Here is a 27,500-nt window from a genome sequence, read left to right on the forward strand (position 1 = left end):
GACCATGGCATCAGGTATGGTTCAGGATGTTACTGATATGAGTCAGGACTCAGAGGCCGGCCTTTAGGTGGGCTTCAAGCTGGAGCGTCTGTTACACTTTACGGGTCAAACAACACAACACAGCACAAACAATTACGTCCGACATATTGTTTCAAAAATAACCACACCTGTTTTCAGTTAACATCAGCTTTCCTCAGAGTCGTCTTGTAGCAAAATAGCTGCACCTGGGACCAACTTGCATCACTGCTGTGCCCAGAAATAGACTTTTATACAACAGTAACTAACAACTCCTGCGTCCTGATGGAAGCGTTTTCTTCAAATCAGTATACAAAGAGACAGCAGAGAACAAGATAAGATCACCGACTGCATTCCTGTTACAGTAGGTGGGTATCGTAAACCCTGAAAGCATAATGCACTTTATGGGAATTATCATGGTTGGGCAACATCTTTTACCATTCAGATTGTTTTGTCTGAAGCTACCCGTTGTACATTATAATATGATAAAAAAAATCACTCTTAATAGATGTTTGAACCATACTTGCGAGTGCTTTCGTTTTTATGTCAAATTGAGCTTGATTGCAACGTTCACATTTTCCCCAGCAGGCAGCGGGTGGGTTTGTTGCTGTTGGATCCACATTGAGGAAACGCTGGCAAACATACAGTCAACTGACGAGCTGTCAGGGCCGCCTCCCCCCTCACACAGTGGGTGCGTGTATCACTGCGCCTGCACGGGAACGCGGGCTTCTTTACCACAGAACCAAATCAGACTGGACACCGACACCCCCGACCCGACCCACTGTCCTTCTCTGCTCCAAATCCTTTAAGCCTGAGTGAGCTGTATCCTGTTGGTCCCGGGTCGTCCTGTGAGCGCACAATGGCGGAAGCCAGGCCGGTAGAGCGAGATGGGGAGGGGGAGGGGGGGGGGGGGGGGGTTTAGTACAGGCTTGATTCCCACATTCCCAAACGGGGGACTACCCCTGCTAAAAATACACACACCCTCATGTTATTCTGAGGTGTTTTGCAATGAAAGTATCCGTCGAATAGAGTTGAGGAGAGGGTGGATTTGGCTCTGGTGCCGGTTATGTATTGTGCCTTTGTGCCGGAAACTATTCTTTTGTTTTGTGGCTGTGTGATTACAACGCATCTATAGACCCGGAGAGATGGGCTATAATGGCTTTATTACAGGGTAACACATGTGTTAATACATGCACACACATCTCACCCCCCCCCTTTATCGTGAATCGTTCTTTAGAGATGCTAGTCTGCAACACTTGATGCACCCAGATGTCATTCTGCAGAGCTGTTCATGTGAATTCAATGCACATCTGCACACTGTGTACACTGCTGTAAATGCATCTCACGTCTCCCCCATTGATTCATTATACGTGTATTAATGTCCATTTTCATACTGTATATACATACTGACACCTTTAGATGTTATGCTTTATCGTGTATATATGCATTATAGTGCATAATTAGCAGCATATTATGTTTATAAAAACCTGATATCGTTGACATTGCATTTTATTATCTGTGGTGTTTGTTTTTTTTAATTACTTTTTCATATATATACACACGATACATATTGCTGATGTTGCTGTCTTTTCCCCCTGCTGAATCCTATTACTTTTGCTGCAAACACCCAGTTTCCCCATGGGGTTCGATAGTTCCATCTCGTCTCTCTCTCCCTCCCTCTCTCTCCCTCTCTCTCTCCCTCCCTTGTACGGAGCTGGAAATAAAGGCAGAGAGCTGGAACAGAAGAGGTGGGAGCATGTTGCGGTGGCAACATGCCACAGGTTGCTGTAAACACAATAAAACCCACAGGGGAACGGGTCTGGGCCGGATCGCACGCCACATATGGCAGGTAGAGGCGCACAAGCCGACCCGCCATAGGCTGAATGCCGATCCGATCCATGTGAGGTAAAAAAAGCGCTCTCGTGCGATGACGGATGGACTCCGCACAGGGCTGAAAACAAAGCAGCCCGCGTGCATGTTGAGGAGGGACTTCCAGCGCAGATAGCGGTACACTGCGTTGTGTTGTGTGCACGCGCTGCCTGGCACAACGTGTCAACACCCTAATCGTCTTCCTATCGCCGTGTTGCATGTTCGATGAGCAGATTTATTTGAAACTAAAACAGTGTGTGTGCGCGTGAGGAGGATTATTATAAACAGCAACCACTGCCGCGTAGGCTACGTGTGCGCGTGCAGCAAAGCGCTGCGAAGCGCAACCAACCACCATAATTGCAATAATAAAGAAGGAAAAAGGGAAAAAGAGCTGACCTGCAGGTGTTGAGCCGAAAATCCGCACCACCGGCACTTTCCTCACGTCGCTCTCCCTGAATTCTGAATAGCAGACATCCAGGTCTTTGATGGGACTTGCCAGGTAGAAGTCTGCGGTAACGATGCGCACTGCAAACATGACTGCTGCCTGGGCTGGCGAGGCGAGAAGACCCAAACTAGGAGTCCATGAGAGGCACACAGTCAACACCAGGGGACGGGGGAGCTGCTGTCACGGTGAAAAAACAACGACAAAGAAGAACGGGGAGCCGGCTGTGTCCCCATGAAAAGCGAACAAAGCTTCGCCTCGCCTCGCCTCGGTTCGGTGAGGTGAGGGGGTGTTGTTGGGGTCCAGAGGTGCCTCTCTCTCGCCGTTAGCTCTGACCCGAGAGCTAAACACGACGACGGGTCATCCGACAGGCTGCAGCTGTCGGCTCCATACTGTACTTGTAATGGTGGCTGTCCCGTGAAGCAGCTCCAGGCTTTTAGTTTCAGTCAGGAAGACTTCCAGCCTTCCTTCCGTGTGTGAAGCGTTCAATCCTCTCAATCACTGCTCGAAACTAGTCCCGGCCAGTCGCTTCTTATCAGAGAGGCAGCCACACCGCACGCGCACAGTGGTGCCTCTTTTCTTCTTCCATAACAGGCTAGCCGACGTTAGCTATGCTACTGGGAATGTAATGACAAGCCGACTCGAATACAAACATACAGTACTTCCGGTCACAACTTTCAAAATAAAGTATTTGTTATTAAAAAAAAAAAAAAGTGTGCGAAGTAGCAGGGTGAAGAAAAAAAAATATTTCTCAGAGCAATCACAAATGGCACCGCTGTACAGTTTGGAAGTCCAGTAGTACACTGCTTGACGCAGCCTGGTGTGTGGGGGTGTCCTGGAGGTTTTCTGTGTTAAAACCATAGGCTGTAAAAAAATATATAAAATAAAATAACCAGCAAATGGGTTATACATAAATAAATAAACCGGTAGTCACTTGTCTGTGATAAGACCTCTATTCACTGTGAGGCAGAATCTGGAAGTGAAGCAGCCAGCAATATAATAAAACATCCGGTCTGGCATTTTCAAAATAAAATTATAACCCACCCACTCATCCATTCATTGCTATTAGTCTGGTAGCTGGGTATAGCCCTACTATTGCATAGATAAAAAGCTGCATATCCTCCAAATTTGTTTAATCTCAACTGCAGCAACCAATGTCCACCACTGATTTTTAAATGGACTTCCTCGCAGAACCTTTATTTTGAAAGCTAAATACGCCTGGTTGTGGAAGCAAGAAACACTTGTGTGGAACATTCACCTCATTTGCCTCTGCCGCATCAAAACCAAAACACGCATCAGACCTTTACGATCTGTGGATCAGATCCAGATTAAAAACTGGAGGGCATCAATTTCCCCTGGTTAGCTATTGGCCGTTTTTGAGGAACGCACTTCTTATTGACTGTATAATCCTATAATCCTATAAATATCATGACACAAAATAGGAATATTATAGTGATATCATATATGATATCCATATAGAGGGTATGCATGTGATGTCACAGAGGCAGAAGTCACTGTGGGGTCACGCCCACTGAGTCACAGCAAGACTGAGCTTGAATGCAGTAATCAGCCTAGATAACTGACACCTGCTGCTCAGGGAGGAACTTGACACTCATTTTGACACTCATTCCTGATTGAGGGGGCGTGTTCCAGTGGGTGTGCATACCCTCTATAGGAGATACAACTACCATAAGGCTACTAAAAACTCACCACTGAGCATCACAGACATGCTCAGGTGTGTAGTGCTATCTGGGGGAGCGCACCGATGAGGAACCCCCCCCCCCCCCCTTCCCTAGGATATCACCCATACTTTGAGAACAATGAGATTGAGACTATGTTCTTTCCCTCTTACACATCTTTGGATTTGAACCATTCAGTATGACACGCTGAATACCATAATGGCCTCTAGACATAGCAGGAGGCAGTAGCCTCGTAGTGGATGTGCTGACCTCCTCCCCTGCTCTGAAAGGTCCATAAAGCTCTCCAAACAGCCGGTTCGGTCCGGTTCACGCGGGGGACATCACAGCCAATGACTCCCCGATGATGAAAACGTCTCATTTGCATTTTCATCTGGATGGAGAGGGAGCCTGGCTGTCATTGCAGTGGGAGTGTGACTCACTGACTCACTGACCTTGAGTGAGAGTTGGGCCCTCTCACGGAACCAATCAGCAGGTGCCTGCTCAGGCATGCCAGCAGCACAAGCTGAGCTCTATGGGAACACATTTTATTTTACAGCAAACTATTTAAAACATCTCATATATGCCATGATATATAATGCTATTTAGTGGGAGCTTTTATCTAAAGTGCCTTCCTTACATTTTTTTAGTGTGGATGGTCCCAGTGGGAACTCTGCTGGTGTTAAGTGCCACTTTCTACCTATGGAGCCACTGAGCTTTCCATCAAGAGAAACCATCTGTTTCTAAGGGCGTGTTCTTCTCAGTAACGGTGATGGGAGTGAGTTGTAGCAATGTTTAAAGGGATATATCTCAAGCCAAAAATGAAAATGTATTCCTCAGAAAAATCATAAAATGTCCATCAAGTTCTCAAATAGTTCATGTAGCTACGTACTGTAATAATTCAAGTGTTTTGTAGCAAAGCGATGGTGCTGTGGGTCTCTGCAGTGCTCTGGTGGAGGACTGGAGGGTATGTGTGCGTGGTGGTCAGAGCATTGTTGGAAAATATACTAGGAGATAATGAGGTACATATGGGACTTGAGGACCCACGTTAAAATTGTTTGGCTACAAAATACATGAATTATTTTAGTTTGGACAAACTGGATGGACATTTTATGTTTTTCCTGGAGCTTAAAAGATGGTCGAGTAACGCTAACTTCAATAGTTTGGGAGAATCCAGAGATCAAACTCTGTGATCCTGTGAACTTCACACTGAAGTTCAGTGGCGTTTTGACTGACTGACTATTCCTTTCCGTTTTTAACAGCATGTCACATTCTTACCTGCCCATTGTTATTCCCATTGCTTTTAAACAGGTCATCCTTATCTGGAGCCACAGCCCAGTTTGCTCTGGTTAATCACTCACCTCTTTGATAACATGGTAAAAAACACACTAGATGACATGATAATGCTCTAACTCTACAGCCAGGACTGAGGCAGGGTGACCTAGTGGTTCGAGTGACCTCCACAGAGAGGTCAGCGTGTCAGCTAATACACAATGTCACCCCTCAAACCTGGTAGCTGGGAGGGATTCAATGCCTTTGCTCATGAACACTTCAGCAGGGCGGATACTTGCTATCTGGGTTCCACCAACGATGACGGCAAAATAGTCCTCATACAAAAAAAAACATAGATCAATGAGCGACATGTGAATGAATGAACAGCAGCTATGAACAGCAGGTTGCTTTGGACCCAGCAGATAAGGCAGAGTCAAGTGCCATGCTGGTCCTGCAACAATAACACAGTGAATTTATTGGTACTGGCAGTGCTTGTGTTTACAGAAAGAACCCTCGTGCAGCAGCTGATAAACAGATACTATGTGAGCATGTTTTGTGTGCGTGTCAGGTTTTCTAAACAAGCTGACAGAACCAAACTACTCTGTGCACATTGACAGGGCAAAAAGGACGTAAGTATGCGGTGAACGCTCTTGTCTCCGATGAAGGAAGACAGATGTCTCTCAGCCCGGTAGCTTATCAGTGATTTGGCATGTGGAACAAATGGACAGGATGTTTCCGTGACCACACTTCCTGTGCCCCCCCACTCAATAGATCCCCAATCAAGTGTTGTGTCACACTCCAAATCAACTCCAGCTGCTTGTTTTAAACACAGTCATGAGGCTAATTGTCTCCCAGCATCCGTTGAGTTGAAACTGTACATTTATTTAAAAGACAATACAAGGGAAAACATTGTATAAAACAGCTACTCTTGACTGGAAATAAAAGCAGTTCCCATGAACAGGCATCCAAACCAGTGATGGGAATGGAGTTATTAGTGAGGAGTGAGGAGACACTGCCCCCTTATGGTTAATCATATACATTACTAAGACAGATGTGCGTGTTTAAACTGTGTATGTGGCTTTATCAAGGGCAATGACGGATTGTCTGTTCTAATGATCATGACGGAAAAAGATTGATAATATGTATTCAAAACTGCATTTAACAAGAAGCATCAAAAGGAAAACACTTGAATTCGGATCAAAACCAATGTGCTCCAGCTGTTACAGCCCTCACTGTGTATCTGAAGCATGTTGGCTTTAACAGAATAAAACATGTCCTTTCCATAGCTTGTTTATTTTGTGGGTGTGTCTGGATTGTCCTCCCCTCCTTCAGAGCGGTCTGACAGTGAGTGTGATGTCTCTAGCCAGCAGGGGGCGATGTAGCGCTCCTCTCTTCAGAGCCGTCTGACAGTGAGTGTGATGTCTCTAGCCAGGAGGGGGGCGATGTAGCGCTCCTCTCTCAGCAGGCGCAGCAGCAGGTCCTGGGTGTCGTGGGGCCAGCGGTAGATCCTGGTGTTCTGGAGCCAGCTGGGGACGTGCTTCTGTAAGCCAGGAACAGAACAGTGGCAGCCCAACGGGTTAGACCGTTGGAGACGGTAACTGTGACTCTATAGCCTTAATAATATAATTGCCAAGTAAATGATTACGATTGTCATACTCATCACAAAACCGAGACATTTTAAAAGTTGCACATGAATTGAAAGTCACAAAACAGCGTAAATACTCAGATTAAGGGCAGTTGTGACGACATGTGATCGCTGTTTTATGTCTCATGGAAAACTGGTGTACCTATTATTTTTGGCCAGGGAGTGAGTGTACACTTACCTTGGTTGCAGAGGGAAACAGTACTGGGACCAGCCTGAAATTCAGGCAGCGTTGTTGGATGAACTCATTTTGGATCTGAACCAATAAGAAAAGAGGAGAATCAGTGCTTATGGTCCTGTAGATCAGTGGTTGTCCACGTAGGGTCCGGGGACCACCAGGGGTCCTTGAGGGGGTTCCAGGGGGTCCCCAGCAAATTGTTCAATTGTAAATCTTCACCATTACTTCATTTACAAGAAGTGAACAGAATCAGAGAATGTAGAGAAGAATGAGTGTTTTGATCATAGTTTCACTGTTATCTCTCTAATACAGATGGTCATGGAATTCTGGACAAAGTCATATCTAATCTGGACTAAATTATGCGTCCTTGATATGAAAAAAGTTGAGAATCACTGCTGCAGAAAGATACATGCATAAGTGGTATGCTTCACTTTATGCTACCATAGGCTTAGATTAACTCTAGTCTAATCTAGTCAAGTCTAGTCTAGGTCAGTTTCTACTGCTTCTTTGGCAAAAGAGTCACATTATGTTTGCGTGGTAAGAACCTGGGCAGTAGTTCCCCATCGAACAACAATAAGCTGACTGAAGAGGTCTTTATTGCCAGAATGTGACGTATTGCTTGAACACAAACAACAGACTTTACAGAAATGCCCACAACTTTCTCTCATGACGCATTTCACTGCTGCTTCATTTCACGGTTGCTGTACTGAGCCGCTCCCAGGCTGACAAGCAATCTAACACACACACACACACACACACACACACACACACACACACACACACACACACACACACACACACACACACACACACACACACACACACACACACACACACACACACACACACACACACACACACACACACACACACACACACACACGATGTGGGCTGGGGCGGGGTGAAAAACTGTAGCTCTGTTTTCAAGTCCCAGGAGGCATTTCCTCATTGGCCTCACTCGTATGTGGGAGGAGGGAGTTTAGATATTAGATATTCCCAAACGCCTCGACGTTCCCAAACGCCCTCACTTCCATAGAAAAGCTCTTCAGTGGTGGATACAATCTCCACTGACACGTTTAAACACCATTTCAGATGGACAAGCCCGTCTTTTATTGTCACACGAACACTACAACACATGCATGCGGCCACAAACGCACACTCATGCTGACGGTGGCCGGTGAAATTTGTCCTCTGCATTTGACCCATCCGGGCTTGTCCTTTCCTCCGGGGGGGCAGGCCAGGAGCAGTGGTCGCTTTTTCTTTCCAGCGCCCGGGGACCAACTTCGGATGTTGTCGTCGCTGGTCGGATGACGATCTTCTGCATGTTTTTAGTGGGGGGTTATGTACGGAGGAACCCCCTGGGGAGCACGGGGAGAACATGCAAACTCCACACAGAAAGGCCCTTTCGACGAGATAGCCCACCTGGGCAGTAGGCACTGAAGATATGGGGGGGGTCACAACTCCAGCACCCACAGCGTCCCAGGCGAGAATCGAACTCAGGACCTTCTAGCTGTGAGGCGACAGCGCTACCGACTGAGCCACCGTACCCCCATGACATGTATTGGGTGGTCATATGACACTGACATGTATTGGGTGGTCATATGACACTGACATGTATAGGGTGGTCATACTGTATGACACTGACATGTATTGGGTGGTCATATGACACTGACATATAGGGTGGTCATATGACACTGACATGTATAGGGTGGTCATATGACACTGACATGTATAGGGTGGTCATATGACACTGACATGTATAGGGTGGTCATATGACACTGACATGTATTGGGTTGTCATATGACACTGACATGTATAGGGTGGTCATACTGTATGACACTGACATGTATTGGGTGGTCATATGACACTGACATGTATAGGGTGGTCATATGACACTGACATGTATAGGGTGGTCATATGACACTGACATGTATAGGGTGGTCATATGACACTGACATGTATTGGGTGGTCATATGACACTGACATGTATAGGGTGGTCATATGACACTGACATGTATTGGGTGGTCATATGACACTGACATGTATTGGGTGGTCATATGACACTGACATGTATTGGGTGGTCATATGACACTGACATGTATAGGGTGGTCATAGGAGTCTTTCTAACCATTAGGCCACACTGGTACCATTGCAAATGCATTTGAGATCCAACTGTGCATATACCTTTGCCTTCATAGCTGTGTGAGGACCTACTTGAGTGTGGATGTACTTGGTGTGCAGACTGTGTGAGGACCTACTTGAGTGTGGATGTACTTGGTGTGCAGACTGTGTGAGGACCTACTTGAGTGTGGATGTACTTGGTGTGCAGACCGTGTGAGGACCTACTTGAGTGTGGATGTACTTGGTGTGCAGACTGTGTGAGGACCTACTTGAGTGTGGATGTACTTGGTGTGTGAGGACCTACTTGAGTGTGGATGTACTTGGTGTGCAGACTGTGTGAGGACCTACTTGAGTGTGGATGTACTTGGTGTGCAGACCGTGTGAGGACCTACTTGAGTGTGGATGTACTTGGTGTGCAGACCGTGTTCATCGTCTCCGTCTCCCTCCATGTCCTCCTTGTACTTGGGGCTGATGACCACGATGATCAGCACTGATTTCTGTAACGTTTTACTGGCAGCTTTTGTAAACGTCAAAACACGGCAAATTGTCTCCATTCATAAGCCTTTTCTATTCAGAATAAGCACACACACGGGTCAAAGAACTGATTTGATAGACTTACATCATTCAGATAGCTGTCCATCCATTTGGTGATGTCCATTCTTCGGATTGGATTATCAAAGATGTCAATCTGTCAAGAGGAGAGGCAGTGTGTGAAGGTTGTGTGAAGGTTGAATGATGGAGAATTGCTCAAAGGTGATGGAGCAGTGACAGAGCTTACGGCTGGTCTGAACCCCTGATCGCTCAGAAATTTGGTGAAAGGAATCATCTCCTTGGCTGTGTCCACTGAATATGTGATGAACAGATTTCCTGTCATGGAGAGATAGACAGCACCACATCATCTCTATATTCATTCAGATTATGGGAAAAGCTTTACATGCACGTATAGAAAGAAAAACAATCCACAAGGAAGTCAGTGGGCAATGGGCAGGAAGTCAGTGGGCAATGGGCCTGTTCAACATTACGGCTTAAATGTGAAACTGCATTGCATAGTTTGCGTTACTGTAATATCTTAACCTGTAGATTGAGGGTGAATGTTTCTACATTGATCCTTCTCTTTACCTAAATCGCCATTTTAGCATGGAAAGACATTCCCTAGCCTGGACCTAGCCTGGATGCTATAGCAGCAAAGGTCATGTAAGGCAAGGCAAGGTCAAGTAAGGTAGGCTACATATGATTGCACTTTATTGATCCCCCACAGCAGCAATAAGAAAAGGTGCTGTAGATAAATATAAAACTAGAATAAAATACAAAACAATGGAAAAAAGTATTGGTAGTGGTATTGAGCATTAATAGCCATCTGGCTACCATTACCAATTAAATTGGTCAAATAAGGAGGATGTGCATACAGTAAACATAATGTATACGCTCACACAGCACACATCTGGTGTGTCCAGCACACATCTGGTGTGTCCAGCACACACCAGGTGTGTCCAGCACACACCTGGTGTGTCGTCTGGTGTGTCCAGCACACACCTGGTGTGTCCAGCACACACCCGGTGTGTCCAGCACACATCCGGTGTGTCCAGCACACCGGGTGTGTGCTGGACACACCTGGTGTGTCCAGCACACACCAGGTGTGTCCAGCACACACCTGGTGTGTCCAGCACACACCAGGTGTGTCCAGCACACACCCGGTGTGTCCAGCACACATCCGGTGTGTCCAGCACACATCCGGTGTGTCCAGCACACACCCGGTGTGTCCAGCACACACCCGGTGTGTCCAGCACACACCAGGTGTGTCCAGCACACATCTGGTGTGTCCAGCACACACCCGGTGTGTCCAGCACACACCCGGTGTGTCCAGCACACACCCGGTGTGTCCAGCACACACCCGGTGTGTCCAGCACACACCCGGTGTGTCCAGCACACACCAGGTGTGTCCAGCACACACCCGGTGTGTCCAGCACACACCAGGTGTGTCCAGCACACACCCGGTGTGTCCAGCACACACCCGGTGTGTCCAGCACACACCCGGTGTGTCCAGCACACACCTGGTGTGTCCAGTGGACTTACTGCACTCCTCAGGCAGGCTGACAATCCTCCTGATCTCCTGTGTCGCTGCTGGAGCCTGGAAGGAGGGGATCACGCTGACCTCACCCATGACCTCTCCGGGACGTCCCACACACGGCACCACATTCATACCGGGGGCATTCGGGGCATCTTTAGTCCTGTGGAGGGAAGATGATGATGATCAGAAACAGTCTGGGCAGTTTTAGGACAGCATCTGTTAAGTGTATTGTGTCAATCAGCCATCAGGTTATGATGGCAAATTAATGAGTTTAGGATAAGAATCTGTCACATACCAGGAGGAGGAGGAGGAGGGTGGGAGGGGCTGGCGCTCCCGCCATGGATCCACAGGGACATTCTGAGGACAGTTATAATAATGATAGGTGTGACGGGGAAGATTCCCTGGCAGCTGGCACATCGGATCTGCAGAGGCATGAGGAGGCAGACATGAGAATCCTGCTCTGGCCGGTCTCCAAATCAGCAGTAATGGAGTCAGGCAGAGTCAACAGAAACACAATGTGCACCAGACGAATGCTGTTAAACGGGGTTGGGGAGGCAACGTTCAAAACCAAAACTATCACAGATATGATTACTTGCTAAGAATTGTAATCTGTGAAGCAATCAAGTGAAACATATATCAGCTATGTGATGTAGTTAAGATTGTCTTCTGTTACTTATGGATTGCAGATAGTAAATTATATAGTATAATTCAACATTTTGTGGTTTTCTATAGCGGATATTTTGTGGTGATCTATATTCAATATCTTTAAAATGGTAAAATTTCACATCCAGAAATTACTAAAGAAATTAATAAAGTCTTAAGTCTTTCCCCCAGAATGATTTTCTTATCGGGGTGGAAAAGGTTGACCCATCTAACCTTTCTGCCTTTAAATGAAATAATGATTTACATAAAACATAAATATATATAATATAATATATATATCAAATAGATAAATGAACAAACAAAATGTGCAAAGAAAATATAATTTCATTGCATGCTAGAGTGTTTGTATGCACAGTAGTTGTGTTCAGCATATTGGATGGCAGTGGATGGCATGACTCATTGATATCTCATAAAATATCAGAATGATCAGTTGAACGCTACTAAATAGTGTTATTATCACTAGTACTACTATTAATCATCATTTCAAGTTTTGTAAAACGTTTGTTTATAACCTCACAGTTAAAATGTCCTTTTATCTCTAAACATATTTCTGAGCAATGACACAAAGTATCTGTAATTTAATGACACAAAGTATCTGTCATCTAATGACACAAAGTATCTGTAATTTAATGACACAAAGTATCTGTAATTTAATGACACAAAGTATCTGTCATCTAATGACACAAAGTATCTGTAATCTAATGACACAAAGTATCTGTAATTTAATGACACAAAGTATCTGTCATTTAATGACACAAAGTATCTGTCATCTAATGACACAAAGTATCTGTCATCTAATGACACAAAGTATCTGTCATCTAATGACACAAAGTATCTGTCATCTAATGACACAAAGTATCTGTCATCTAATGACACAAAGTATCTGTCATCTAATGACACAAAGTATCTGTAATTTAATGACACAAAGTATCTGTAATCTAATGACACAAAGTAACAAAGTATCTGTCATCTAATGACACAAAGTATCTGTCATCTAATGACACAAAGTAACAAAGTATCTGTCATCTAATGACACAAAGTATCTGTAATCTAATGACACAAAGTATCTGTAATCTAATGACACAAAGTATCTGTAATTTAATGACACAAAGTATCTGTAATTTAATGACACAAAGTATCAGTGTATCTGTCATCTAATGACACAAAGTATATGTAATCTAATGACTGTACTCAGGCAGAATTTGGTAAGACAATTACACTTACAATGAGCAGGAATAGATATGAGTGTGAAAGGAGGCTCCAAGTCCTCAACGGAGCAGTTCTGAGGCCAGTTCTGAGAGCCTCTGACCGGGGTGTCAAGGTCATACATGCCCCCCTCCCTGCCAGCAGGTGGCCAAACACCTGCAGGATGAGGAACTCTCATCTGGCCTGAGTAGGTTGGAGGGGTGAAGGGAGGCTTTGCGGCCAGGATGTAGGAGGGTGCTGGTCCTTGTGGGTGCTGCTGGCCCTGGTGTTGCCTTTGGCCCTCAGGGTGTTTCCACTGGTCCCCCCAAGATGGTTGGAAGCCCGCTTGGAAGTCCCCCCCTGGCCTCTGCTTGGTCTGCCCGGAGCACTGTTGGCAGGAGGAAGGCCAGTCCAGGTCCAGAGTGGAAGACATCATGCTCTCATCGGTCTCCACTGGAGAACACTGATGAGACGTCATGCTCTCATCGTTCTCCACTGGAGAACACTGATGAGGGCACGGTCCTGACAATGACAGCCAACAGCAAAACAGCTTTTCAGCTCACTTGGAAAGGCATTGGCAGATAAAGATTTGTTCAACAGATTGCCACAAGTCTCAAGGTGATAATACTGCTCTACCTTTAAAGGAGTCCATTTTGTCACCCGGGACAGGTGTTGGGTCCGGGACAGGTGTTGGACAGGTGTTGGACAGGTGTTGGACAGGTGTTGGGTGTCTGTTGACACGTGAAGTGAAAATGAAAACGGCATTACAGGAATTAAAATGAGCATGACAACTTGACATGAGAGAGACACTCTGCCACGTATCTTACACAAGCACAAAATGGCTTGAAAACAGCAATACTTTGAAAAGCAAACAAAACAGATTGGTTCAAAGTAGAAATATAGCAATGAAGCAACTATACCAACAAGTAGAACCTGCTCAGACAACAAAATCCATCTTACAGTGTGAATGTTGTAACGTGATATTTATGCACTAGTACAAAGGTCAAGACTATCGGTATCGGCACAGGTATGTCATTCTAAATGCCAAAATCAGATCATCTCAGTAGTTTCCCGGAAGATTGTCTTTTATCTTCAGAGATTTGAGACAGCTAGAGAAGAAATCAGAACCGGATTGGACTTTCACACCTACCTTTGGTCAGAAATCCTTCTCCCACAGCCAAAGTGCAAACCTGTTCTGAGGCAAACAGGAAGTATTCCCACTCCTTGTTCTTTTTTTTTCTTCTTTTTTGTTTGAGGAAGAGATCTGTGTATGATGCAAAGCAGGGAGGTCCCTTGACCCATTTATGCAAATAAATCATGAATCTACCAATCAGGTTGCTCTCTCAGGAAGACAGGCCTTTTGTAGCCAGTCAGGTTTGACAGTCTCATTTAAAGGTGTCAGGACCAACCCTTGAAAAATGAGTCTTCAAGCAACACGTTCAACATAGACACAAAAATACACACTTAATGTCACATGTACATGAAATGTAATTTGCAGCTTTGCTTATTTACATTTTGTTTTCAACAGGTTTTGTCACAACTATTTGATGTCTTCTTGTGGCTTATAAAACTTTCATCTAATAACACCCTCAAAGTTACAATAGTGTGTATTTTTCATGGTTCATTTCATACATTTATTTTGCCTTCAGTGTTCATTTTACTCAAACATTAAAGAGTAACGCCACAGTAAAATGCTTCTTTAGTGTAAACTAAACTTGTATTTGGTAAACCGCAGCTCATACTGTGTAAGGGCCATATTGATCTCATTAAGGCGCCTGGCTCACTTCACCCCCCAGTGGTCACAATGAGCATCCAGTGTTCAGTTGGAGATGCAGTTGTGTTCAAGCACAATTGTCCTAAGATACTTGTGTTGTAAAACTAAAAACTAAAAAGTTCCTATCACAGCCCATCAATGCACATGCCCACTAACACCCCACCCCGTTCATCTCTTTTCCAACCGGCTGCAGAATTACTCTTCAATGGAAAATTATTTTGATAGTCTCATCTCTGAAGAAACTCCAAGGGCCCTTCCTCACTGCTCCTTCCTACTGGGTCTGTTTGAGATTGGTTAACACCACCAGAGTGACCGGCTCGCTGGCTGGAGGGGCCTTGTGGTCTGCAACCGAGAAGACCTTCATGGTAGTGTGGGGGACGATGAAGGAGCTCAGCTCGCGTGCCTTGGCCTTGCAAGTCAGCACCTGCAGCAGCTCCTGCCGGAAGCGTCGGCTCACCATGCAGTAGAGCAGGAAGTTGGTGGTGGAGTTGAGGTTCTGGAGCATGTTGGCCACGTCGCTGGCCACATTGATGGGCAGGCTGTAGTTGTTCCTGTTGAAGGTCACGTGGTTGTACTGGGTCCGCAGGATGCTGTAGGTGACGAAGCGGGGTAGGCTGAGCACTACGAAGACCACGGAGACGGTGCCCAGCAGCAAGATGGTCCTTCTTAACATGCCCCTGGTGCTCCGGCCGTGCATGGTGTGACGCTCCTCCTTGGTGAAGAGCAGGGTCAAAAATTAGCTTTTAAATGGCCCCATAAAAGAAACAGTTAACAGTATTACCTTACTCTGTATTTGCAGAGCGTGACTCAAAAATGGTCAGCCATCCATACCTGCACAACCCTCGCCCCGCCCTCCCCCTTCTAGCGCAGGCAGTACAAGCTAGCTAACCAGCTAGTTACTGTTAACTGTAAATGTTGTTTTTTGCCATAGGGCATTATTTAAAGTTTTTGTGAAGTACATTAATCAACAGTGACATTATTGAGATGATAGGAGATGAGGATGTTTTAACTGATTGGTTATGAACCTTTAGAAATATAAAATATGCTTGGATAAGAGTCACTGAATATATTGGTCTGTTGTATTTCCCAACGTTTGATCAAATTGCCCTGTTAATGATCCAAAATGCCCCTGAAACATATTTCACAAGGGCAAAAAAAGAAGAACCCCTTGTTAAAAAAAAAGAAAAGTTAATTTCCTACCCTGGTGAAGAGCTTGGTGGCACGGCACAGATGACCCGCAATGAGGTAGTTGAAGATGATGACCAGCACGATGGGGATCCCCCCGGAGAGGAAGGTGGCTACCCACACGATAACAGTGGAGTAGGTCCCATCACGGTAGCGACACCGGGGCAGCGTGACGTTCTCCCCCTCCACGGTGTAATTGACGGGTGTGACCTGGTTGATCCAGCCCATGGGCACTGAGGCCAGGTGGGACACCAGGACGATGGCCATGCAGGTCAGCTTGGTGACCCGGGCCTGGGAGAAGTGCTGCTTGGCCGCCGTGCTGCTGAGGACCAGGTAGCGCTCGATGGTGAACACCACCACGATCCAGGAGGAGCTGTAGAGAGAGCCGTACTGCAGGAAGGCCAGGATGCCGCACCAGGGATCGGCATGCCAGAAGGGCTGCAGCAGCCAGAAGGTCAGCGTCAGGTCCATCAGGATCACCCACACCAGGTAGAAGGTGTCCACGATGGCCAGGCAGCTCAGGTAGATGATGGCCGTGTCGGACATCCCACACTTCCGGAAGCAGATCATGTAGAATGTGAAGAGGTTGGCTAGAGGGTGGAGAGGAAAGACAGTCGCAGACAGTTAGGCACTTTGCCCATTTTCAACCAGCTTTGTATCATTACAAAATGGGTAGTATACATACATATGTACAGATACATACTGTATCTGTATGTACTGTATGTACTGTATGTACATATACATACTGTACATATACATACATACTGTACATTCCCTGCACATTAATGCCTATTTAACTTAGCCTGTAAATTTCATGTACATTCAATGTAAACTCTTATCTAACTCTGACTGTAAATTCATGTAAATCCACTGCCTATTTAACGTCTATTTAACTCACTCTGTAAATCTCATGTAAATCCAACGTAAATTCATATTTATCATCCACAGAACACTTCACCACTCATGTACATATTGTATATTGACTCGATTTGATTCGATTTGATTGCACTTGCAACTTTGCGATTGCCTTTAGTTATCTTCCTACTTCTTATCTCTGTATATTCTGCCCTACAAATCATAACCGCAGTAACTACGCCAACACTGAAACTGAGAAAAATGGCTTTAAAGTTTTTGGACTGTCCAGCCAAATGAGATATAGGTTGAAAAGTGGCAATGCGCTTATTAAATATGTATACGTTAAAGTATTTTTTGGGGGCAAAACAATTATCAATTACTTGACCTATGACCCCAGAAATGCAGATACGGCACTCTGTCTGTGTATTACCTTAAACAGATGTGTAGCTAGTACAAGGGAAAAGCGCAGTAACTACAATCTAATGTGCTTCTCCTGTCTTGTTTTTCATGAGACAATTGTAATCGGTTTTGATTTCGATACCACATCATATCTGTATTTAATTGTTTTATTGTTTACATGTTTAAAACATTTAAATGGATGAGTAACAGATAAATTCAGGGAATCCTGAAGTCAGTTGATGTAATCTTCACCACTGGTGTTGCTTTTTGGTCATCATTCTGACACAATTAATTAATGAGCACAGTTGTTTTATTATCTTAATTTAGAACAGGTTTTCTGAATTTTTGAATTTGATAATTCATACAAGAACATATACAGTATTACATAGCATATTACAATTATTTTGATTAAAATGAATTACAGACTGAGTCTGAATGCTGATAATTTATGCAGCAATTAAAAGGATTGTCCTGATGAGCTAGGTAGTGATACCAAACAATTATCACTATCTACAGCCAGATTAACACTTCCCAGTGGAGAACACAATTCACTTCTTTATTGGATGATCTCTTATGGATTATTAGCTAGGAATATAGCATTTACGATTTTAAAGACACTGAAGACTCATTCATTAACAATTTGGACAGCTGTCAGTGCGCTCTCATATTGGAAATTGACTGCATTAACTAAACAGATTGTGCCATTATGAGTGATTGATATGTTGGGCTTTGTTATGGAAAGAGCGGGAAAATTGCAGTAACTACAAAATCCAACCAAAAACCAGTCTGAACCGCAGTAACTACACCTCAAAGTGTAGTTACTGCGTTTATCTCTGTTTAAGTCCAGCTGAAGCTCTGTGAAAGCAAATCAAAGTGCAGTAAGTGTAGTTACTGCAGTTTTGTCTGGTTTTTGGTTGGATTTCGTAGTTACTGCAACTTTTATACTCTGTTTTCTCAAATATAGAGCAAGACTGAACTTAGAAAATTTGTCACATGATAAAACAGATATCTAAAAGTTCAATTTCAATAATAACTCCATTTTGACCAAAATTGTAGTTACTGCGGTTTTGATTTGGAGGGCAGTATTGATGTAACCGCTACGCTGCATACAGACACTAAGACAAATTCCTCGTATGTAACTTGCATACTGTGGCAATAAAAGTGACTCTGATTCTGATTCTGATTCTGATACATACGTTTATATAAACGTTTAACTTCCTTCCATCTTGTCTGGCCCGAGGACTCTCCGTTCATTCACAGAACCTCCTGGTCATAACGATGGTGACACTATTACTGTCACTATGACTATGACTCACTAATCACTATCACTGTCATTATCATTATTGCTCTCTCTACCTTCATTCGCAGAACATTGTTTATATACTACTGATTTTGTAATGATACAAAGCTGGTTGAAAATCGACAAAGTGTCCATTTAACCCTCTTAAATAACCTCATATTAAAATACATGGAATTTGACTGTGATGATGAAAATATTCAAGCATACGAACCTGGAATACCCACAATGCACAGGAGCGGGTAGTAGATCTTCTGAACAGCGATGAAGACTGTGGCGCTGCCGCTGGCTCCCTCTCCCTCCATGGTTCAATCAGCACCAAGCAGCAATAACATGAAAAACCTGCAATAAAGCCATTAGGAAGCAGGACAGGATGCCATTATTGATACAGAGAGGAGATGAGTGCAATAGACAAATACTGATGAGATTAAATTGAGTGCCAGCCACTTTTGGAAAACGGATGCTCCCAGTGCCAGCCCTTTCAGAGCGTTTTCAGTGATTTCTCGAGGCCCACAGAATATTGTGTGATATTACTATGTAAACACCGAACACGCACAAAGAACGAGGAGACTCTATTGTATCATCAGCAAAAAAAAGTTTATTGATATCATTTTCCGTTCTTTAGTTATCAGCAGTAGAAGATAGGTTGTTTTCACCAAAAACAGACGTTTCAAATTAGAAGCTGAGATAATGAGCCTTTTGTGAAATGAAGCATTTCAAGCACATCACTGACTCTGAAGCTAATATTTTCTGATGTAGTGACGTGGTGTAGTTGTGTGGTGCCCTGCGTGCTCCACCCCCCTCAACTGCAAACTCCTCCTCCGTGGGAGTGTCTCTGGTGGCTCTGCTCGAATCTCTGCTACCTGCGTCAGGCGACGAATCTCTGCATGGAGCTGGGATAAACTCATCCCCACACTAACACACAGCTTGCATGCCGGCGGAGCTGGGAGAAAAGACTAACGCACCCAGCGTCTATTTTCGGAGCGCTCCGTTTTTGTGCGCCGGCTCCCAGCGCGACACCGAAAAGCCAAACCGGACTGCTGAGAATGGTTTGGCCCTTCGGCGTCGGGTGCTGCTTTTCTGGCGGCTAATCGTGTGGAGAAACTATGCAGCAGAGACAGAGGGGCTCAGTTGTGGGAGCGGATTGACTGCTGTTCGCAGCTAACGTTAGATCCAGCCAGAGCAATCTATACGGCTCTGGCTCCAGCATCGGTTTCCGTTTCATCACGGGGCTTCTTCTGCTGTTTTTCCTCACCTTTCTCTAATCTGGAGAACACTGTCGCCACCTAATGGGTCCGTAAAATAGCTTATACACCTTCAACATCCACCATACTTTCACAGGAGATGCATCAGGCTTTGATCCACGTCCCACCGTCAAAAAACGCAATTGACGTCTTTAGACGTCATTGGCACTCAATGAGTTAACCATCTGGGGGTCCATGGGGGGGGACCCCAGCCCATGGCAGAGCCCATTCTGCTAAGGGGGTGTAACGGCAAATAATTTCTGTAACGGGGGGCATGGAGGGGAAGTACAAAGTCCTGATTTGTGGGGGCTTTCGGGTCTCATTGAAGAGGCGGATGGCAGTTGGGAAGAAGCTGTCCCTGTGACGGGGGGTTCTGGTACTGCATGACATCGGTCTTCTGCCATGGGCGACAACCCTGGAGAGTTTATGACCTTTAGCGTCCTGGCAGTGTGTAGGTCCTGAAGGGATGGCAGGCTGCACCCGACCACCTTTTCAGCGCAGTCTGGAGATGTCCTTGCAGGCAGCAGCAGCTTGTTGCTCACAGAGATTTTATTCTCCATTGAAGGTAATTTCCCGCCTTTCATCGCCTCAAGCAATCATGCAACCAGTGAGTCATTGCTGTTTGATTTTTCTCTCTCATGTTTGAACTTGTACATGAAGATTAGAACGCTGCTTATATGTTACACTCACAAAAAGAGCACTTTACTGTAGCAGGACTCAGCTCCAAAATGAAACCATTCGACTGATGACTGATAAAACATCAACACTGAATGAAATTATATCCGTCTGCCTTGGGTAGGGCTCTCACCTGAGAGTCACCAGGTGTCATGGAGAGAAGAGAACGCAACGCTTGGTCAAAGCTCTGCCCTCTTTCAATCTAACTGCCTGGAAAAGAGCTATCCAGTGTACTATTGACCAAGTTGACACATATTGTTTTTGCAAAATGTATCTTGATTCTATAGAGATGAGTACTATCGCTCTGCGGCAAATAGTTATTTTATAGGACATTAACTTGCTTACTTCAACTTGCCTATCATCATTTCAGACTCAGAGAAACCAGAAGCTTGTTTTCAACCCAACAGCTGACACAGCTTTTTTCAAAATGAGGACCAAAGTGTCAACAGACATTTTAAATTTGTTTTAGTTACCGTAATACTTCTGCTTCTTAACATCAGAGTCCTACATAAACCCCCTCCAACTTTTTTAATAACATTTATTTCCATTGACATCGATGTATTTTCGACCTTTTACAGTGCATTATTAATGATTTGGCTTGGTACTGTACAGGATGGTAAAGCTAGCTATTTTAGTGACAATGACAGCTGTCAACAATAAAAGCAAGAGAATGGGACATACCTGGTTTGTGTGAGATGCTTGGTTCTTATAGCTGTGGATGCGTGGCACAGAGCTGATCTCCTCCACAGAGGGGCATGCCAGCTGGTTCCTGCTCCACAGGGAGAGGAGGACTATCCATGATATAATGATGATATAAGGAGGGATGGGTGAGACGGCTGCAGCTGCTGCTCCTATAAACCTCCCCTTGCTCCTGGAGGAGGAGGAGGGAGTCACACCAACTGATGTACAGGTAATGCTAAAGGTCAGTGGAAATGAGACAGTCACCGTTTGACAAGAGCAACACCTGGAAAATGATTGACAGCACAACATGAAAATAAAATGATGGTGCTTTATTAGGTATAATAATAATAAATACTTTATTGGATTTATATATCACTTTTCAAGGCACCCAAAGCACTTTACATATCAGTGTGTGCCCCCTCCCCCCGGCTCTCACGGTGGACAGTTGAGGACTGAAAGAGCCAGTTAGATATGGAGGGATGATTAGGTGGCCATGATAGAAGGAAGAAGCCTGTGTGGGAATTGAGCCATGCATGATGCAGGGCCCCGGGGTTCATTATGTCAACCGAATAATATGTGACCTTTAAATGAAATGTGTGTCACTAATAATTATGACCTAAGTTTAGATGCAAAATCAGAGTCAAAATTATGAGATGTAAGACATTTACGTATATATGAAGTGTGTGTTTACTACTGTCAGATGCATCTATCATAATCATCATCGTCGTCATCATCATCATAATTAAAAGGGAGCAAGTGGGCAATCTCTGTTCTCTGTTAGAATTCTTGTCCCACTGATGATGTCATAGGCATTGTGACATTGTGATGTCACTCGAACAATGGTTTTTGGTTACACTTGGGCAATTGTGACATCACTGATGATGTCATAGACATTGTGATATCATTGTGATGTCATCAGTGAGTGATGTCATCAGTGAAGCAAAGTTGAGCAATTGTGCGCTGCGCATGCCAATAGAGCAGGCGAGGTCACACAGCAGCAGAGCTGTGTATGCGAGCTGCAGGGAGAGCTCGGCGAGCTGCAGGGCAGGCGAGGCCGTGCAGCGGCTGAGCTAGCGAGCCCACATAGCGGGCGAGCCGAGGAATCGAGCGCGCTACGCGTACACTACTAGTACAGTAAAGTTGCAAAATAGAGATATCTTCTGCTTTGGACTTGGGGGGGGGGTGGGGGCAACAGTTAGGAGATTGTGTGTATGATAGCTACTGTTGAGCAAAGGCAGACTCGTGTTTTAAAGTTTTGTCTCCATCTTTGGTTGTGCTTTTCATTGCACTCCCCGGAAATCACCTGTTTATCTCACCTGTTCTTCTTCTTCTGTTTATTCCAATCAAACCAGAAACATAAAACGCATCACTTCCTGTGCCGCAGAAGATTTTTCCCGGGAAAGAGCTACCAGAGTGTTTAGAACAGCAATGTAAAAGTGTTGTATGTTGAATCAATATTATACCGTTTCAACTTGACAACATAAACATTACAAATTGGCCCCAGTCCTACTTCCTGTTCCAGTATTTGCTACAATAACTGACAGGAAATAAACTTGAGTCCAAACTGTTACCTAGCAACAGAATTCTGGTGAAAGTGTCTATATCAATCAGTGATAAGATCAACAAAACAGCCATGGGTTTATATGAAAATGTCACAGATTATTACTTTATAAGCTCAGTAGCTAGACTGTTGCTAAATCTTCCCTGGGTAAAGTTGAAATAGTGATTTAGTAAACATTTTAAGCGGTTATTTCAGTGATCTATCACATAAATAGGGGTGTCTGGATAAAATGTGTATGATTTATTTTTTTGTCCTTGCTCCAGGTGTTATTTTACTTGCATGGTGTTCAACTCTGCATCTACCTGACTCGCTCTCTCTCTCTCTCTCTACCTTTATTTATTCAGGGAGTTTCACTGAGAGCAATGCTCTCTTTTTCAAGTTCTCACACACACACACACACACACACACACACACACACACACACACACACACACACACACACACACACACACACACACACACACACACACACACACACACACATTGGTTTTAGCATAAAAACGATCAATGTGGAAAATAAGTGTCTTGGAAAGAGTGTAAAATGTTTATTGTTCTTCTTTTGAATTTCAAATCACCGAATTAACAAAACAGAAATGTTTAAAAAATGCAAATTAAAGATATAAACAAGGGAAGTTACCGACACTTAAAAACCATTTAGCTGTACAACTAAAAAAATTAAGGGGTTTCCATTAGCCATGAAAGCGTCTGTAGTAAGAGCAGATAGTCTACTACAGGGACCAGTGTGTGTGTGTTACAGTCTACTACAGGGACCAGTGTGTGTGTGTGTGTGTGTGTGTGTGTTACAGTCCTACTACAGGGACCAGTGTGTGTGTGTGTGTGTGTGTTACAGTCCTACTACAGGGACCAGTGTGTGTGTGTGTTACACTACAGGGACCAGTGTGTGTGTGTGTGTGTGTGTGTGTGTGTGTGTGTGTGTGTGTGTGTGTGTGTGTGTGTGTGTGTGTGTGTGTGTTACAGTCTACTACAGGGACCAGTGTGTGTGTGTTACAGTCCCCTGATGCAGGCTCAGGCCCAATACACTTTCAATTCGATCAATTCAGGAAGTGGAATCCAAACCGCTAAAATCTTTTTCTCTCAATTTCTACTTTGAATTGAGGGAATTTCAAGCGAATTGGCCCCAGCCTTCCCCTGAAGAAACAGTACGACCAACTCTTTAGAACATCTAGCACTTCAAAATGTTAAATTAAAACATACTCTGTAAAAACAAAAATGGAAACGACTCCAATACTCATAGAATATAATCTTGTCAGTAAAACATAAAATGAGAACTCAAGTGGAGGACGCCATGATTACTGTTGAGGTGCAGGAAAAGGGGGGAAGATGCCATTGTCCATTGAGGGGAGGGGGGGGGGGGGGGGGGGGGGGCTGGGGGACGTTACCCGAACCCCACTTGCCCCCCCCCCCCCCCCCAAATAAAAATAAAAAATAAAAAAAATAAAGAGCGGTACACGACATGGGAGTAAACATGAACCATCATCAGAAGCCTGGGAATGTAACTGTTGAATACAAGTTAAAATAAGACAATCATTCTGTACTTTCTCTTCTTAAATTAACTTAAAGGAAAGATTTGCCACTTTTCAACCAGCTTTTGTAACCATTACAATGTGGGTACTGTAGTATTATGCAGATGAACAATGTTTACCTTCCCTGCATGTCTCCTGCACCGAGAGCTCCTCCATCCTCTGCCAGCAGAAACTCCGCCCCTGCAAAGCTGCTATGGCTCGTTAAGGCTCGTTGTGGATGTGCACATACAAAAACGAGTAAATACAATCTGTAGCTGGAATAACAGCTTCAAGATCTGCTCTCTTCCTCTCGAGCAACCAGTGACATCCAGGGTGGGAATGACACGGAGGCCACGTGGCCTGTGTTGCCCCTCCCTCTGATGCCCTGAGGTCCCCAAGGCCACCTTGGCAGTGCCCTGCTAGCAACCTGCTACTGTCAGTTGCTTTAAAAGCATCAGTGGTCTCAGTTGAATGTAGCCTGACCTTTGCAAAGGATGTGTCATTGACTCATTTCAACACACATTTGAGAAAAATCCTTCTTCATGATGTCAGCAGAGCGATGGCCTTTGTGCCCTGCTGACATGTGACCTTGTGCTAAAGAAGCTTGCTTTAGACCTAAAGAAGATTGCGACGCCGAAGGCCAAATGGCCTTGCACCTAAAATGATGAACTTCCCACCCTGGAGAACATCACTGGCTCAAGGAAGTAGAGCAGATCATGAAGACGCCCCAGAGACACAGAGAACAATGAAAACAACTGTTTGTTGTGTTTCATACTATATCCCAATTCTGGATAGATATGGATAAGGTTCAAAAGCGGCAAATAGTTCCTTTAACTGCAGGTTCTTCCAGCAGCAAAACATAAAATAAAAATAAAAAGAAGTAGAAAGACAAGGGAACAGATCCACCAGATTTCTTTTCTTCTTTCCAAAATCGTATAAGCGAGGAGAGAGACGTCATAAACGACCATCCTTCCACGCTGAGCTGAAATGTGCTAAATGTAACGTACATCATCTGTAGAATAAATAAAGGAAGACAAAGCTTTTCCCCCCACATGTGGTGAGTAAAACAAAAAAGTCATAAATTGAGAGACAATTGGAAAAATAAAACAAAATAAAACAGAAAGTTTGATGTAGGACTGCGTCACGCTCGCCTCTGCAATGCTATTAAAGGAGGAGTCAAGGATAAATCAATACGTTTCTTTCTTCATACATGATGGAAGGAAAACAATAGAAAATAATACGAGAGCTATAATACACTTACAGATTGGCGGGTGCCTGTTCAGGGGCACGTCTGAAAATGCTTCTCTTTCCTTACCTTTATCACCATTAATATTATTATTATTTTTGTGCGGGAGAAAAAAACGTCTTCAAAGGAAGCAAACGAATCAAGAAAAACTCAAAACCAGCCTTTCTTATTTACATTGAATACAGGTTTCTCATTTTGCATGATCCCACCCCCAGCCGACTCCGCCCATCCATCCATCCATCAATCATCCTGCCTTCACACACACACGCTTCCTTCTCCTCCCCTGGTTGTCACGTTGGATCATCTCAGGATCATCTCAGGATCATCTCAGGATCATCTCAGGATCATCTCAGGATCATCTCAGGATCATCTGGGGCCACTGAGAGTTGGAGACTGAGGGTTTTATGGAAGGAAGAGAACGGGGGAACTGAAGTGCTGAGGAAGCTGTACAGGTCCTTTAAAGAAGGCCGGCTAGGAAGGCTCCACAGTTTTCAGCCAGTCCTGTCCCAGCTCAGGCCCCGCCCCTCGGGCCCCAGACCCGGGGGGTGGTGGGGGGGGGGGGGGGTTTAGAGGTTGTCCCCGGGCTGGTACTGAGGCTCGGTGGCCGTGAAGTAGTCCTCCAAGAAGGCCTGCAGGTACTCGAAGGTGGGCCGCTCCTCGGCGTCCTTCTTCCAGCACTGCAGCATGAGCTCGTGCGTGGAGCTGGGGCAGTCCTGGGGGCAGGGCATCCTGTAGCCGCGCTCCACCTGCTCCAGCACCTCGCGGTTGTTCATGCCTGGAGATCAAACACAGACACACGCACACACCACAGACTGTGTGACAATATGGACGCAGCCACCGTGACGTCACCCACAGCTTTCTGGACTCCCCGTTTTGAAGCCTTGAATTTAGCATTTTGACCATCAAAAAAAGCCAGACAGACAGAGCCGTAGCGCCGTCTGCTATTGTTCCGTGGTTGACGAACAAAACATTGTCTGCTTTATCGCCTATCTTACTCTAAATGGGACCATAATTTACTAAATGAACATCAGGCTGTATTGAAGAACAGTTGAAACTAGTGATTATATCAAGACCATAAAGTCATTAGGAAAGTGTTTACTGAGACCATAAATCAAGTGAGACACATCAGCTCCATGGGCCATCAGCTCCATGGGCCATCAGCTCCATGGGCCATCAGCTCCATGGACCATCAGCTCCATGGACCATCAGCTCCATGGGCCATCAGCTCCATGGCACATCAGCTCCATGGAACATCAGCTCCATGGCACATCAGCTCCATGGGCCATCAGCTCCATGGAACATCAGCTCCATGGGCCATCAGCTCCATGGACCATCAGCTCCATGGAACATCAGCTCCATGGCACATCAGCTCCATGGGCCATCAGCTCCATGGACCATCAGCTCCATGGGCCATCAGCTCCATGGGCCAGGTGCAGGACAAATCTGATGAAGATCGTAATGATGGAAATGTCAATAAACTGACCGGGAGTATATTCAGTGTGCGGCCATTAGACCTACTTTATTCTGCAAGTTGGGTCATTTTCCCATTGACTTGTATACAATCAGACTGTAAAAATGTTTATTTCTACTGTACATTTGGGCATTTGACTATAACATGTATGTATGCGTTGGCTTCATCTTTCCACGATGGAGGTCACTCACACAGCGGGGGGGCTTTTAAAGCGATCAGACGGACGCTTCTGTGGAGAGGAAACGCTTTGATTTTGCCCCCGATGACCTTCAACATAAACAGACACAGATGATGAAAAACCCGGTGGTATCAGTCTTTCTTTAAGATCTTCAATCTACAAAGGCTTTTCATTGAAATGAGAAGCAGTGCAACTCCGAGGATCTTTGAAAGGTCCTTTGTCTGAAGCAAAGCCCAGCATCGGCAGAAAGCTGTGAAAGCCCAGTAGACACACCGGGCCA

At 44.9% G+C, this 27,500-nt stretch overlaps 4 protein-coding genes across 7 annotated transcripts in view; all 4 read right to left on the reverse strand.

The window, feature by feature from the left end:
* Positions 1–5,288, reverse strand: part of rev3l (REV3 like, DNA directed polymerase zeta catalytic subunit) — a gene marked incomplete at its 5' end in the record, with an annotated part of 84,571 nt that extends 79,283 nt beyond the window's left edge. Inside the window, 2 exons of the mRNA XM_083643079.1 lie at positions 2,281–2,456; positions 5,281–5,288. Coding sequence (XP_083499205.1) covers positions 2,281–2,456; positions 5,281–5,288 — 184 coding nt within the window. The remainder of the gene's footprint in view (positions 1–2,280; positions 2,457–5,280) is intronic.
* An 853-nt stretch (positions 5,289–6,141) lies between these two features.
* Positions 6,142–14,347, reverse strand: traf3ip2a (TRAF3 interacting protein 2a). Its single transcript, XM_083643145.1, has 10 exons — positions 14,282–14,347; positions 13,768–13,862; positions 13,171–13,653; positions 11,579–11,705; positions 11,289–11,443; positions 9,994–10,082; positions 9,835–9,903; positions 9,608–9,712; positions 7,098–7,172; positions 6,142–6,814 (listed from the first exon to the last, which is right to left on the reverse strand). The coding sequence occupies exons 2-10, from the start codon at positions 13,781–13,783 to the stop codon at positions 6,668–6,670; spliced, it is 1,266 nt and encodes a 421-aa protein (XP_083499271.1). The 5' UTR covers positions 13,784–13,862; positions 14,282–14,347; the 3' UTR covers positions 6,142–6,667.
* Positions 14,348–15,176: 829 nt separating this feature from the next.
* Positions 15,177–18,946, reverse strand: LOC310782420 (putative G-protein coupled receptor 139; the record flags this gene model as incomplete). The annotated part of the gene is made up of 3 exons (XM_083643080.1): positions 15,177–15,617; positions 16,106–16,680; positions 18,856–18,946. The coding sequence occupies 3 exons, from the start codon at positions 18,944–18,946 to the stop codon at positions 15,177–15,179; spliced, it is 1,107 nt and encodes a 368-aa protein (XP_083499206.1).
* Positions 18,947–24,185: 5,239 nt separating this feature from the next.
* The window catches only part of fynb (FYN proto-oncogene, Src family tyrosine kinase b), a 102,491-nt gene continuing 99,176 nt past the window's right edge, over positions 24,186–27,500 (reverse strand). For all 4 annotated transcript variants that reach the window (XM_083643472.1, XM_083643470.1, XM_083643473.1 and 1 more), the window contains one exon: positions 24,186–26,346. In XM_083643472.1, coding sequence (XP_083499598.1) covers positions 26,138–26,346 — 209 coding nt within the window. In that variant the 3' untranslated portion in view covers positions 24,186–26,137. The remainder of the gene's footprint in view (positions 26,347–27,500) is intronic.

Source organism: Poromitra crassiceps, assembly GCF_964638095.1.
Source record: "Poromitra crassiceps genome assembly, chromosome: 9".
NCBI lineage: Eukaryota > Metazoa > Chordata > Actinopteri > Beryciformes > Melamphaidae > Poromitra > Poromitra crassiceps.